This window comes from Nelusetta ayraudi, unplaced genomic scaffold (assembly GCF_046127955.1).
Source record: "Nelusetta ayraudi isolate G7.1 ecotype Tasmania unplaced genomic scaffold, CSIRO-AGI_Nayr_v1 ptg000136l, whole genome shotgun sequence".
In the NCBI taxonomy this organism is placed as follows: Eukaryota; Metazoa; Chordata; class Actinopteri; order Tetraodontiformes; family Monacanthidae; genus Nelusetta; species Nelusetta ayraudi.
The window spans coordinates 2,519,156-2,534,176 of NW_027466186.1; the positions used below are offsets into that span (position 1 = coordinate 2,519,156).

Sequence of the window (15,021 nt, forward strand, 5' to 3'; positions counted from 1 at the left end):
GTAACGAGCTTCAGTTTTGGATTAGAAAGCATCATCGGGTGCAAAAAAGAACATATATATATGTATGGCTTTGGCCTTAATGAAGATGTTTCCGGGGGGTTTCTTTGTGTTTGCTGCTCTTTAGTCAAGAGGAGGGACGGCCCGGTGATCAGTCAGCACTGAAAGCACACGGCGAGCCGATTTGTCACCGGCGGCTGGCACTGGCAGCACGCGGCTCCTCCGTCCACATGATTTGTGAAACCTGGGCGCTGCATTTAGTGCTCCCTATTTAAAGGCACATTGGAGAACTTCTTGGTGTGTTTAAATATATATATATATATATATATATATATATATATATATATATAAATACATATATATATATATATATATATATACATACACACACACATACATACATGTGTGTGTGTACAATCAAACGCTTGGTCAAATTGCACGACACATTTTCAGCACTTGGGAGAAGAGGGTTTTCAGCTGAGGGGCCTCGTGAAACATGAGCCTCTCCTCTCATTAAAGGAGAAGCTGTGCTTAAACCAAGGCTTGTTTGCTCCCGCTGTAATATGTTTGCGAACATCAGCGGGAGCAAATAAACACGTTCGCTCCGCTCAACTCCGGGAAAAGGGAACACGATCAGCCCGGGCGAACGAAACTAAATGGACCGCTTTTGCACGGAATTACACAGAGGGAGATACTAATAACTCCGCATATGTCTTCATCTTAGTCCGCGGAAGCTCGATGGCACGACGCTGGAGATCCCACAATTTACTCTATTCCCCGGCTGCATGTTTAACAGCCAAACACGTCCATTGGTACATGGCAAGGCGGTGGGGAAGGTCTACCACAGGAGCAGAGTGAGCTGCACGCAACATATGGTCCACGCGCAGGGGGTACAAGGTGGAGGGGAAATGACTGCAGGCGTGCACAATTGGGTATTTATAGGCTTGGGTTTGCCTTAAAAAAAAAAAAAAAAAAAAAAAAGCAAAAAACTATTTGTACAGCTGAAACGAGAAAAGCCATGCAATATGCATTACCTGTTGTTTTTCTCTTCTTCTCAGTTTATTGCATGCTTTCATTAATTAACAATTAAAAGCACTGTATCACTATCCAGTGGCTATGAAATCCAAATGGGTTTTCTTTAATAAGTTACAGTCTCTTTAGAATTCCATTTAATGTGTCTTTTAAAGCTCAGATTTAACTTGTAACTTAGCTTTATTCAATGTAAAAAGCAAAAAACAAAAACAAAAACAAAACAATAGACCTGCCCTACTGAAGTCAAGGTTTAATTGGCCAAGACTCAAAAGACAAATAGTCTTTGTCAGTATATAGATGACTTGCTCATTTAGTGGTCACCTCCATTATTTTTTTTTATTTTTTTTTTAATTCTGTATGCAATTAGGATTCCTATTGCTGCTCATGTGGGCGGGGTTAAACGGCAATAAATTATGAATTAGCTCGAGACAAATGCAGTTTAAAGCAGTCTGCAAGATAATTAGAGCCCAATTACACAGCGGCCTTTAGTGTTGTGGCACCTGAGGAGGAAGTCAAACGTTCCAGCATCATGGCAGACAGCCCATTACTATTTCCCTTCATTTGATAAAGTGAATTTGAAATCAACACACAACTCTACTAGCTTTTAACAAGTGCTGTATTGATAAAAGGGGGAATCTTTTTAATTCCCATGTATCATTTTTAGTGCCAGATGTGAGATTACACACACACACACACACACACACACACACACACACACACACACACACACACACACACACACACACACACACACACACACACACACACACACACACACACACACACACACACAGGTCAAGCCCTGCAAAAATTAGTGCCACATTTCCCTCAAAAATGAAAAGTGCATTTTTCATTTGGGTGGATTTGGGATTTTCTCTGCCAGAATGGTCTTCAGCACATAGATGGTCTTTGAAAACAAATTTCAAATTTAATTTTAATGTGGTTTGAGGCTTTATCATACAGTATGGGGAAATTAAAAACCAATTCAATTTTGTTTTCCTAAAATAAAATTCTTGCGATGAATTCCATTTGAATTTCAAATTCAAACTGAACTTCAAATTACCATTTAGCGAAGCGCCTTAAGGGCTTCCGTACTGAGGCAGCAACTAGTGATCTTATCAAAATAATATTCAAGTGTCAGCTGGTTAATTTTATCAGTTTGACACCAATAAAAACAAGACTAATTAAGAAAGGTTTATTATTTAATAAATAAGAAAAAATAAAATTATAATTGTTATGCTTTAATTTTAGAATGGAGCGTTTTTTCCGGAACAGAAACAAAGCAAAATTGCAAAGAGACAAGAAACCCAAATGCAGGGCGGTGGGTGTCACACGACTATCGTTGTGTTGTTGGATGAGAGAAGTAATGACGCTGTACAAAAATCCTTCTGTATCCAAGCAATTGCTTCTCTTGAAGTACTTTCATTATATTGGAAGGTTAAATGTAAGATGGAAGGACTGAGTGATCTTTGGACATACGTAGTATTTACACATATAGTTAAGGGCATTTATCTGCGGTAAAGGAAGTATGCAACACTGAACGGACCAGCGATAAGTGATTTTCTTATATATTTATATATATATATATATATATATATATATATATATATATATATATATATATATATATATATATATATATACATATATACATATATATAATTTTTTTTTTTTTTTTCAGATAGTACAGACAGTTTTTGGACTGTGGAGGGGAAAGACTTAATCTACCCCTCAAATAATTTATTGACCTGCTTGCTCTGGTTTGTCAGTGTTTATGTCCAGTCTTCTGCCACTAATGTGTGGATGTCAGAAGACTCAGCAGCTGGCACTGGCTAACGTGTCTGGAGGATTGTACCGCCTCCAGCCAGGCCCTGCACACTGCGGTTGAGGATTTCACTCCGGAACAAAATCAATTTTACTCTCTTCTGTACTTTCAGTGACCTTTAACCGGCAGCTCAAGAATGGGAAAACTCACCCGCAGATGTGGCACTTGTACTCCCTCATGCCGAGGTGCCTCTTCACGTGGTTCCTGGCGTCTCCCAGCTGAGCGGTGGCGAAGTTGCAGATCTTGCATATGAAGGGTTTGGAGCCTGCAAGGCAAAGTGGAAGGAGAGTTCATCAGCAAGAGTGCAGCGTGTGTCAGCGGGGGTGAGGGAGGTAGCATTGTAGTCAAGGCCGAGACCAGAGAGCGTCGAGATCGAGACAAGACCAAGACTGTATATATCAAAGAAAAATAACAACAAAACCGAACAGATGACCAGTGTCTTTTTTTTTCCAATTCAAGTTTGCTTCTGCATCAATGGAACAGCAACATTTTTCCAGCTACACCGTACCATTTTCCAAAAAAAACTACTTGGCCTCATAAAATCAAAAAAACATTAACTTGAAATAAGGGGGCTTGTCACTCTGGGTGTCACAAACAGAGCGAAACGAGGAAGCAGCTGGAATCCTTTCTGTTATTATCGTGTCATTGCAGTGTTGGCTGAGTCTCAAATTGGTCTCGATCCAAAAACCCAGAGTTCGCCCAGTCCGATACCCAGGCAAGAGACCGGGTAAAAATGCCTCAGAGTCCTGCCTTGAGACCGGTCTCAAGACCTGGACCAATCTCAGGTACTACAACACTTATGTAAGAAAAAGACGCTGCGATTTAAATAAAACATGTGTGAATGAACGCGATGCGGGGATTCGATTTTGCGCCGCCGATCGTTTCTCATTGTCAGGAATTTGCGACGTTATCCGCTCTATGTTTAAGGCTCCAGCCGGCGAAACGACGTCAGCGCTGCCTTTCCTGCATCGCCCGTGAAAAACTACAGTCACACTTCAAGTGCTCCTTCCCTCACTCTCTATCCATCCTTGTCACTCCCCTTCATCTCTCGCCGACTCTTCCTTTGCCTGCGGATGCGTAAATTGGATTCCAAAGGTCAGGGCAAATACGTAAATCAATTCCGTGTGCGCTCGCTACCTCCCGTTCCATCATTAAAGCGCTAATCACTCTGGCGGGCGTCATGGGGAGGTTTCTCCCTAATTATTGTCATTAATAAGTCCGGAGGGCGGCTACGGCGGGTGAGAGAGTGTCGGAGCCTCCGATGGCAATCAGTCAGTTAAGAGCGGAGCTGCGAGGGCTCAATCCTCCGCCGCCTGCGTCTGGCACGTACGCGGCGGCGGAGACACAGCCCGCCTTGATAGAACGGAATCAGACAGACCCGGCTCAATCACTGCGCGGCGGCATAATTAAAAATCACTTGTTCTCATAATCATAACACTGTTGCGTTTCACCACTTTTCGCTCACTGTTCGCTCGCTGCTGGAGGTTGAATGGAATTCGCTCTCTTTAAAGTCACAACATTTGTCCCGACTCTTTACCCGCAGGCGGCGAGACCGACTTATTCCCTAAACAATACGTTAATAGTCGACATTTCTGATATTTGCATGCATCACTTATGTCTTGTAATCACCATTAGCCCACTTTCCCTTAACTAAGGTCATCCTTCAGATAAGGGAATGCTTTTAATGAAACCTATGTGTATGGGATGCATTTTCACGCATCATTTTATGTGCTATTATTAGGGATCCAAATGATTGAATAATTCATTAATCATTGATTGATTGACCTTCTCGATCGAGTAACGATTAATTGATAAGAGTTTTTCCTGAGAACATAAGTTTCACAACAAAAAATGTGTAAGGGACACATTATTTAACCCTTAAATAATGTTGAGGGTCCATTGTGAATCATTTTTACATTAGAGAACAGTAAAAACACCCTAAACATTGATCCTCTGACTTTAAGTTGACTTCTAATGGGTCACATTTCAACTTTAAAAAAAAAAAAAAGTTGTTAAAAAGTAACTTGTTCTAGGTATATTATGACCATCACAGTATCTATAGGTGATTTACTCTTTCCTGCCACTACACTGTTGTAATGATATGATATGATATAACTACCCATGTAAAAAATGTTCAATTAATTGCGACTAATTTCTTAATCGACAATTAATCGATCATCGATTAATTGTTCAATGGATTGCTTTCTTTTGATTAAGGTTTTGCCAATTTAACTAAACTTTAATATTCATGTCACAAATAGTCATTTTACACAGTATTTCAAAAAGTGGCAGTGGTAAGCAGATCCCCGTGCATTCACTCCAGCCATGGGGTGCATCTTCAACAATCGGGATGAGCATTGGGTGAAACTGGAAGTGGATGTTTGCGTCCGGGGCGGCATGAGCCGGAGTCGCACAGAGCGACTGTCTGGTTGCGAGATGCAGGATCCGCCTGCACACGCCTCTCTGAGCAAAGACCCTCGCCCTCTCCTCTGCGCCGCCAACCAACATCCCAAGACGTCCTGCAATATTTATTCCGGGGGCAGCTGCTGATTTGATTAAGCACTTTGTGTAGATTGCTAATTCGTTCATGCACGGTTCACTTGCTGTGAGCTGCGAGTACGACACATCGAATTTTGAGGCGGTAACGAAGATTGAAAGGCAAGCCTGCGCTAACAAGGCCCATAAACACGGGTGTTGGGGGCAGGGAGGTGGGGGGGTCCCACGCATGGGCAGCGCCGAAGCCGGGCCTCTTCATTTCGAACGTCCCTTCGGAGCGGCCGTAGCAGCAGCAGGAGCAGAAGGGGAAGGAGAAACACTGGCCGAGGAAAAACAAAGAAAAGGCGGAGGGGGGGGGGGGACGCATCATAAAGCGCCAATACGTTGCCGCTGTCACACCTAAAAGTGCAGAGCTGTTTCGCACGAGTTGATCACACAACACAATCAACACTGGGGGGGAAAGGTAAAGGCAGACGTGCGGGCGGCCGGTGGCACCTTTGACGTGCGCAGCAGATACATCGAGACGGAGAACCTCGGCTCACACCTGTGCACATGCATACAGATAAACACATTGCATTCACGAGACACAGTCACCCCATGGACAAGCAGAAGGAGACACCATTAGTCTTCTCCATTCACACACACACACACACACACACACACACACACACACACACACACACACACACACACACACACACACACACACACACACAAGCCTGATTCTCACCTCAACTTTAGCGTGTGTGTGTGGGTGTGGGTGTGTGTGTGTGTGTGTGTGTGTGTGTGTGTGTGTGTGTGTGTGTGTGTGTGTGTGTGTGTGTGCGTGTGTGCCGTGGGCGGGGCTGATTTGTCCAGATGGCTGGCTGCGGATGAGACATGGCAGAGAGGAGAGAGATGTAACGTCCCTCAGTTCTCACATCTTCTCACATTAATACTCCACCACTCCACTTAAACAGCCTCGGTGAAACTGAAATTGACCATCAATGCGGTGTCATGTTAAATTAATATTGCCATCCACACAGGGGCGATGTGGCTCCCTCACATTCCAGATGAGACTGGGGGGAATGACTAATTCATTTCCTGAGAGGAGGAGGAGGAGCGCTCCTCGTGCCATGTCTCACTGTGCACGTGGACGGGCGCGTGCGTGCGTGCGTGCATGCGTGTGCACGCACGAGAATGAGCCACACATGGTTTTGAGGAAAGGAAACGCTGATGATTTCAAATAAAAAAAAAAATGCATGATTTGGTTTCTTTCTCCCGGCCTGCGTCTAAAATATTTCAACCGTATCATTTACTAAAAAGTGCTGAAAAGGATCAGACTGCAAAGACACAGCAAATATTTCATCCCAACAATGCATCTGTGACTAAAGCATCTGCCATGAGGTCAGACATCCAAAACTTTGTTGTCGATGTTGTTGTTTTTTAAACATATTTTCTCAATTGCGTGTTTTTCTGAAAACGTGGATCAGTGGAACGTTGGGGCTGTAAATAAAGAAACAAATTCATTTTTTTCACCCATAAATACAACTGGTGAAGGCATTCATGAGAAGTTTCAGTTAATTATAAAAGGATGATTTTACACTCACTGAAGTGCACTCCACTGCAATTTTATAGGTATCAATGCAACATAAAAAAATAAGTGAAATTATGAGCCGTAGAAGTTCTGACTTTTAGCTTTGAATACAAAAGCTGAAGAAAAAAAACATATGTAATTTAATACAATTTGTGAAATTTGAGGCCTACATCCCACCAAAATTGATAGAAATGTGACTATGTTATTATGTTATGTTTTTATGTTATACCATTCTGGCCCTCACATGTGTATTTGTGAACATATCCATTTTTAGTTCAATGGTGAGCAATCACAACGCTGTAGAACAAACTCCTTTCTCAGAATGATTTTTCTTTCTTTGCATCTCTAATTTACCTCACGCAAGTGGCTAAAACATGAACGCCATGAAGTCCAGATTTCATTTTTTTTTTTGAGAAAAACTTTTCAAGAATACATCAAGTAAACGAGCCAGAGTCGAGATCTTTTATAAACTCCATAATAAGGCAGAGCAGTGGAAGGCATGCGCTTAAACTTCCTTGTTTGCGCGGACAAGCACTGCGTCTCGTACTTTAAGGCGCTTTCACGCCGCGCGCGTCCATTATTTTAAGGCTTTCTCCGAGGTCAGACAGCTCACTCCGGTGAAAAAGTGACCAATTTGCCTCAAAATGCAAATTCCAGCTGTACCCTCATTTGGCAAAACACAAGCATGTTCCTTTAAGGGACAAATTGACAAATCTGTGTGCAGCCTCCCACTACCGACTGCTGATTTCACTGATTAATCAAGTGACTAAAAACTAGGTCTTAATTAAAAGGATCTGGACGTGCTCCCAGCCCAGAAACTGGCAGACCCCCACCGCGTTAACTGCGGCCCCACAAACAAACTCCCTGAATAAATGACCGCTATATAAAAGGTGAATAATTCACGGTAATGAGGGAACTAAGCAATAACAACAACTGGCATATGTTGTCAAAATGAGGAGAATTAGGGGCTCCCAACTAGACGGAACAACATAAACAAAAGTGGACTAAGTAATTTCATAAGCAGGAACATAACTCAAAATAAACAGAAAAATAAAACAGGGGGTAAAATATATATATATTTTTTTTAAAAACAGTATTCGTCAGTGGAAACCTGCTCGTGTGCCCTTGACTTGAAGCTATCTGTCGGGACCTCGGTGTCGCAGATTTCATTTTCTTAAGTAACACTAAGTAAGTGACCTCAAAACTCAAGAATTATGGCACCGGGTAGAATTATGAATACGTATCGACTAACCGTTAATAAGAAAGTGCTGGCTCATCATATATCATCGGGATTTTAACCTCCAATTTAGACAGCTTTAAGCTTTCTGATTTAAGCAACCTGACTATGGTCACATGGGGTGAGTGGCGTGCTGGATGGGAGGAATCATTTTGTGAAATGAGTCCTCCGTCTTGGTCAAGGCGCTGGCCGCTACTCTTAACAACTATCAACGTATCTGGACATTTTAATTGCCGCCGCGCATTTGGTCCCCTCCGTTTACGGCCTTGTGTCGGCACTAGGTGGGGGAGGGATGGGGGGGATCACATCACTGTTTTAAGTACGTTGACTGAACAGTGTGAGGAAGCGTGATCTTAAGATTTTCTACAATATGTTACCCGGCTAATGTGAAAGATCATCTGTATAATGAAAAACTGCCTTAGGGTTAGGATAAGGGTTAAAAACATCATTTTGGAAGGCTGCCCTTTGTGACATCACAGGGGCCAACTGATGCCTCTCCCCCAGGTGGTCATTCTACACTCTGAGACGCCCCAGCAGCCAACCACCGCTCTATGTTGGAGGCGAAGAAAGGCGATGGATTCATTCATCATTTTTACAGGAGGCCATAAACAGAGGGCTAACAATGCTGCTTTCTGAGGGGAGGCCTTTGGATGTTTAATTACGCAAGGCTCGGATAAAACATGAAAAAGTCAGAAAATGGGTGTAATATGGGACCTCTAAATAAGAATGGGGAAACAATTGTGTTTCAAGTAACTCTCCCTCCCTCCCCCCCTCCCCACACACACACACACACACACACACACACACACACACACACACACACACAGTGGCAAATCATGCTTCCACACAGTGTAAGCGCAGAGCATGGACTTCAATTTAAGAGCCATTAAAGTTTCGGCAGAAAGCGGGGTGAATTCAAGAAGGCAGAGAAGGGCATTTATTGATGGCGCCCTCACATCTTGTTCCTGCATTAAGTTGATTTTAAGAGCAATTAATACACATGGTCAGGGAAAAGTAATGGAGCGCCCTATGTTCTTAACCTGCCCGGCGCTTCCTAGCTGAAGGCCAGGCCAAACGCCGCCCAGCTTTGCATTATAAATGACAAGATAAATCTTAATGGATTGAGCATAATCAGCTTGCCATGAAGGCTGACACATACACACGTTGGCTTGCCGTCGGATCGCTCACACACTTGCGCACAAACACCGACGTACAGACACAAGGGAAATTAAAGGCTTTGAATACGTCGGCATTGATTATTTTAAATTATTAGCCCACCTCTCTTTGGACCTCCAATGCTTTTAGCCTAAGCTTTAACACGTTTACAGAGACTTATTGACTATAATTACAACTGAGTCTTGGTAATGGACACATCAATTATGAGTCGCGCACGTCTCTGACCAAGCGTTGTTCTGGGAATCCCAATCTGGGGCTCCATTAGCGTCTCTCCCGTTCGGTCTGAGGCTCAATCCGTCTTCACCCTCACCTAGGTAGGACCAGCTATTACCTGGCCGCAGTAGATAGTGGCCTTAACGTTAGCTAAAGAGGCTACATCTTCCTATTTGATACTTTGGTAGATAAAACCTTGGGTATAATGGCTAAGTGGCTTTGCAAAACATTTCTCTACCTCTTTAATAATTACTCTTTAGTGATTAATCACTGGAACGTGACCCGTTTACACACCTAGGTGGCAGTATCTGGAACTTTTACAAGAACCCTTTAAGAAAAGGAAACAAAACTGTGAAAAAATATTTTGTTTGCATTTTTTTTTTTTTTTTTTTACTTGCGTTACTGCTAATCATCAATTTAGAGTTGAAACAATGAATCAATGACCTGATTCAAATTAAATATAAATATTCATTTTCCTCCATAGAACTTTCATTTCCATTATTTCACAGCAACAAAATACTGGTTCCATTTGAAAAGGATATGCTGTTATTTTTGCTGTTATTTCTAAATAAATATTTTCTATTCCTATTCAAATAACTTTTTAATAGAATCAAATTAATCCGATCAATCAATGACAAAAAAATATCAATCGCTGCATATTTTACTGTTAACAAATAAAATGCAGCAGTTAAAGGGTTAATTCCAGATGCGACCACCAGATGTCACCCACGAAGCGGCTTGCGTGCTCGGCAGAGGGGTACGTACCTGTGTGCGTGCGGACGTGCGCCAGGAAGGCCATGGAGTTGCTGCTCTTGCACACCTTGCCACAGTACTTGCACACGCAGCCCTGGTTCTCCTCGCGCTCGCGGTTAATCTGCTCCGTGTCCTCCAGCACGTACTTGTTGACCTCCCGCAGGAGCTCCTCGTGCTTCTCCTTGATGTGCGTGAAGAGCTCCTGCTCCGTCTCGAAGCGGTCCGTGCACTTGACGCACTTGAAGGCGGCGCCGCCGCCGGGCAGCTCCTCCATGCTGTTCTGCTCGTTGCGCAGGTGGGCGGCGCTCGTCAGGTGCTGGTGCAGGTTGCTCACCGTGTAGAAGGACTTGCCGCACACCAGGCAGTGGAAGTGCTTCTCCTTGGACGGGTGCTTCATGGAGATGTGCACACTGAGGCCGCTCATGCCGTCGGCCATGAAGCCGCAGTCCTCGCAGCGGATGCGTGAGCCGCCCCGCTTGCCGTCGTCCCGGCCCTTCGCCTTCTGCCTTTTCAGCTTCTTCACAAAGGACGACTTGGGGGGCACCGGGGCGCCGCCGGCGAGGCACTTTGCGGCCGCCTCTCCTTCGAGGGCCAGGCTCTCCTGCAGCAGGTTCTCCTGCTCAACGTACGCCTTCATGGATATGATGCAGTCGTCAAAAGGGACGGCTCTGGACATTTGGGTGTCAGGCTGGACGCCGTCGTCGCTGGCGTCTGGGACGATCACCTCGACCTTGCCGCCTTCGTCCACCGCCTGCTCGTCTCCTTCCCCCTGTGCAGGCTGAGGCTCTGCCGGGGCCTGCTGGGGTTCGGCCTCCACTGGATCGGCCGCAGCACCGCCTGGTGAGGCTTTGGGACTTTCCTCTTGGTTTTCTGCGACAGACGGTTCAGGTTCCGTCTGTTTCTCCTCGGCCTGATCGGCAGCAGGTTCACACCCGTCGTCGGCGCTCGCTTCCACAGCCTCGACCTCGGCCTCCCTGGCGTTTGAGGCGAGCGCCACAGCTTTTTTCCCTTTGTCGGCATTTCGCTCCAGGTACCGCTGGCTTTCTTGCTTGTGCTTCTCCGTGTTGACGTGGCGCCACATCTCCCTGCTCGTCACAGCGTAGTAACCGCACGCCAGGCAGACGTACTCAAAGTCTTTGGTGTGCTTTCGTTTGACGTGCATATGGAGCGAGGGCAGGGACTGAGCGACGAAATCGCAGTGGCCGCAGGCGGTGGCGCTGACCTTCCTCTGGCTCGGGTCGGACTCGCACGGCTCCTCGCCACTCTGCTCGGGGACGGCAGCGGGGTCCTTCTCCTTCTCCTTCTCCTTCTCCTTCTCCGCTTCATTGGTCGTTTGCGAAGCTGCACTGGCGTCCTGTTCCACGGCCATCGCGGCTTCGTCCGGGGTTGCACCTGCACAACCGTCCGTTGCATTCTTCCACGCGCACTCCTGCACGCGCCGCTCGTGCTTCTTTGTGAAACAGTGGCGATCCATGTCCCCTTTGGTGACGCAGTTGTAACTGCAGAGGGTGCAGCTGTAGCCGTACTCCTTGCTGTGCTTGCGGCGGACATGGACGCTGAGGTTAGTGGCATTTGACACGATCAGGCCACAGTACCCGCACTTTGTCGAGGACTCCAGTTTTGGTCTTCCTCTTTTCTTTTTGGGAGGTTCGAGCTCTGAGTCTTCCTCGTCGGCTGCTTCAGTTTTGGTGGCCTGGGCTGCCTCAGCGGTTACAGCGTCTCCATCCATAGAAGGAGATGGAGCACCTTCTGCAATGTCCTCTATCGCTTCCACATGCGCGCTGACATCTTCCCCCGTGATGCTTCGGTTTACAGATTCAACATAGGTTCCAAGGGTAGAGAGTCCTGGAGTCTCGCCTCCATCGTTCTCCTGCTGCTGCTGCTGCTGCTTGTGGCGATCGGAGGACAGGTGAGCTTCCATCCATCCTGACGTTGCAGAGTAAAAGTTGCACAGCTTGCACCTAAACCACTCCAGGTCCAGGTGCTTGACACGAGCGTGGCTCTCAAGCAGCGCAGGGGTGCTAACTCGAAAGTCACAGTGTGCACATTTTATCTGGAACCTGCTGATCTTACGTTTGGAGGCAGCAACTCTTGTTGGGGTGGCGCCAGCGTCTTTGACTTCATCTTCAGTATCCATGTCCTCATCCATAGCAGCTGGAAGACAATTCAAAAGAGTTTCTTTAAATCACAGAGACGCAAAGAAAAAAAAGGGAATTATCATTTGCAAGGCACCATTTGAATTTTAACCAAGCTCTTACAAAACATGACAGCAACTACTGATAAATACAAATATAGCAAGAAATCTTTAAAAATTTGACACTTCACCTAAAAATACAACATACAGCAACATGCAACATGAGGCAGAATTCCCAATTTATGTGAACTTAGGACAACCACATATACTCACATGTATCTTTGGCGTGGTACTTCTGGAAATGCAAATCCAGCAGGGATTTGCCTAAGAACTCTTCCCCACAGGAGTTACAGGAATGTATTATCTTAGGTTTAGGGGTTCGCTTGCTCACTCTTCTTTGGGGGGTTGAAAATGGCTCATCTGTTGATCTTTTGCCACCGTCACTGCGTGCTGCCAGCGGCTCATCAAGGTCAGTCTGTTGATTTTGTTTGGCAGCTGCCTTTACATGTCTGTTATTGTTCTTTGAGCTACCCCTATGTCTTCTCGCAAAGTGAATCTTTAGTGCTCTTGGGCACTTGGCAGCAAAGCCGCATACTGAGCAGAGGCTATCCTCATCCACAGGTACAGTATTTGCCTCAGTGGCTTTCCCAGGAGTTGCATCGGGTTTGGCTGTTGAACTGGGTGACTCTGCTTTGGCTTGGTCTGTTTCCATATCCTCTTCCTGTACCATTCTACCAGCTTCATTTGTTGCCTTTGATTCCTCATTAGCCTCCAGAGCATCTTTGTCTGGTACCACAGTTTTATCCATATTATGTATTGTAGTTGTTGTTATTATAATGATAGGACTGTGAGCATGACGGCTGTCATCAGTGGTTGATCGAAATCCTAGGGAGGGCAACAAAAGAACAAAATTAGTCACTGCATTGTTTGTTTGTTTGTTTTGTTTTGTTTGTTTTTTGGGGGGGCTTTAAACAACGCAAGTACATTTGACATAAAATATTTAACTGGGAGCCGCTGAAAGTGAACGAATATAGGCCAATGGCGCCATCTAGTGGTTCCACACGCAAACTGTTGGGTGAGGAAACGAAAGTGCCGCGGCGGTTGATTTTACTTTTGAATTTTAACTCTAAACATTTCTCATTGGAGTTAAGATATTGTGTGTGTAAATAGATTCAACATGACTCGGTTCGTACAGCGAAAGAAACAGTGAACGCCATTTAAATCAACATAAGCATGGTACATTAGATTAAGGTGGTCAACAGTCATTACTTTCGGGTTGCAGGGCTTTTTTAACGAGATGGTACAAAGAAATCCTGCACTGACCAAAGTTTGTTTTTTTATCATCTATCATTAATTTACTGACTTTCTGTTTGCATTGTTCACCAGAGAACAGAGTTCCTGTCAGATTTTGTGAAAACTGTATTTTACTTTAATTAACTGACTGTCGTTCAATACAAAAATTCGTGTTCCATGGCTTATTAGTCTATAATTTAGTTAAAATGCCTAATCAAGGTCCTTTAAAGAATATTTGAACCTGATAGGACGTTCCAGTGTATCATCATAACGGCAATAAGACACAAATGGCCCATGCATTACATTTATTTCAGATTTTATTCATGGACAACTTTTTGACATTTATCCGGGCAAATTTTGAGCTGGGAAATTCATTAAAACCGACACTAGCTTCAAAGTATTAACAAGTTAGCCCAACAGGTCTTCTGCACTACGTAGTAAGAATTGCAAATGGAACTCGTAGAATTAACTTTACGGTGTAAAGCACCTCGTGAATAGTTATCAGAACTCGATAAAAATTGAGGAAGGATGACATCCGAGTCTTAAAGTTTTGCTTTCTATTGGCCATCTCTGCAGAAGCTAACAACCAAGCTAGCATCATGTTTTCCATACTGTACATTGAACTGCTTGGAGGGCAGCCAATAAAATTGCTGCCTCAACTGTCCGGTCCAATCACGTCGTGAGAGAGGCGGGCTCCCAAAGCAACATGGCATGGAAAACGACGGCAGCAGAGAGGCCCAAAAAGGAGGCTAACATTGACCACTGAAATGCGAGGATATAGCGCCTTAACAGTCTTTGTAAAACCAAAACAGGTGTTTTGTTATTTGAGTTAAAGCATTGCGCGTACTTCAGAAACACTCAGTTGAGTAACGATCGAGCTTACCTTTATACGGCGCCAATTACCACTGTCCGCGCTTTTTTGTTGCTAGACACAAATGGCGTACCGTAGCGTAAGCCTTGCGTCACGCAAACCTGGGGGTTGGGCCATTTTCTGCCCGCGATTCGGTTCCTCGTCAGCTGATCTCATCACGTGATGCGTTCACGTGACCCGCTTTGCTCATGTTTATTATTACTGATAATATAATCTATTTCAGACGGAAAAACATCTGTGAAAAACACGATGAATTTAAAGTGCAAAATAAAATAAAATCATTTATTCTGTTTGTTTGTTTGTAACGGTCAGATGATGAATGATCACTTCCATTTCTGTATTTGCTTTTTGAAAGGGCAAGATGGATTAATACATGATCATTAATTGATTGGGTAAGCTGACAGGTCTGACGGTGACA

The 15,021-nt window shown here is 44.6% G+C and overlaps 1 protein-coding gene across 1 annotated transcript in view; it reads right to left on the reverse strand.

Annotated features, from left to right (window-relative positions):
• The window catches only part of znf407 (zinc finger protein 407), a 148,980-nt gene extending 134,256 nt beyond the window's left edge, over nt 1-14,724 (reverse strand). Inside the window, exons 1-4 of the mRNA XM_076012918.1 lie at nt 14,616-14,724; nt 12,713-13,324; nt 10,318-12,459; nt 3,005-3,119 (exon numbers count right to left, since the gene is read on the reverse strand). Coding sequence (XP_075869033.1) covers nt 3,005-3,119; nt 10,318-12,459; nt 12,713-13,247 — 2,792 coding nt within the window. The 5' untranslated portion in view covers nt 13,248-13,324; nt 14,616-14,724. The remainder of the gene's footprint in view (nt 1-3,004; nt 3,120-10,317; nt 12,460-12,712; nt 13,325-14,615) is intronic.
• Nucleotides 14,725-15,021: the final 297 nt, after the last annotated feature.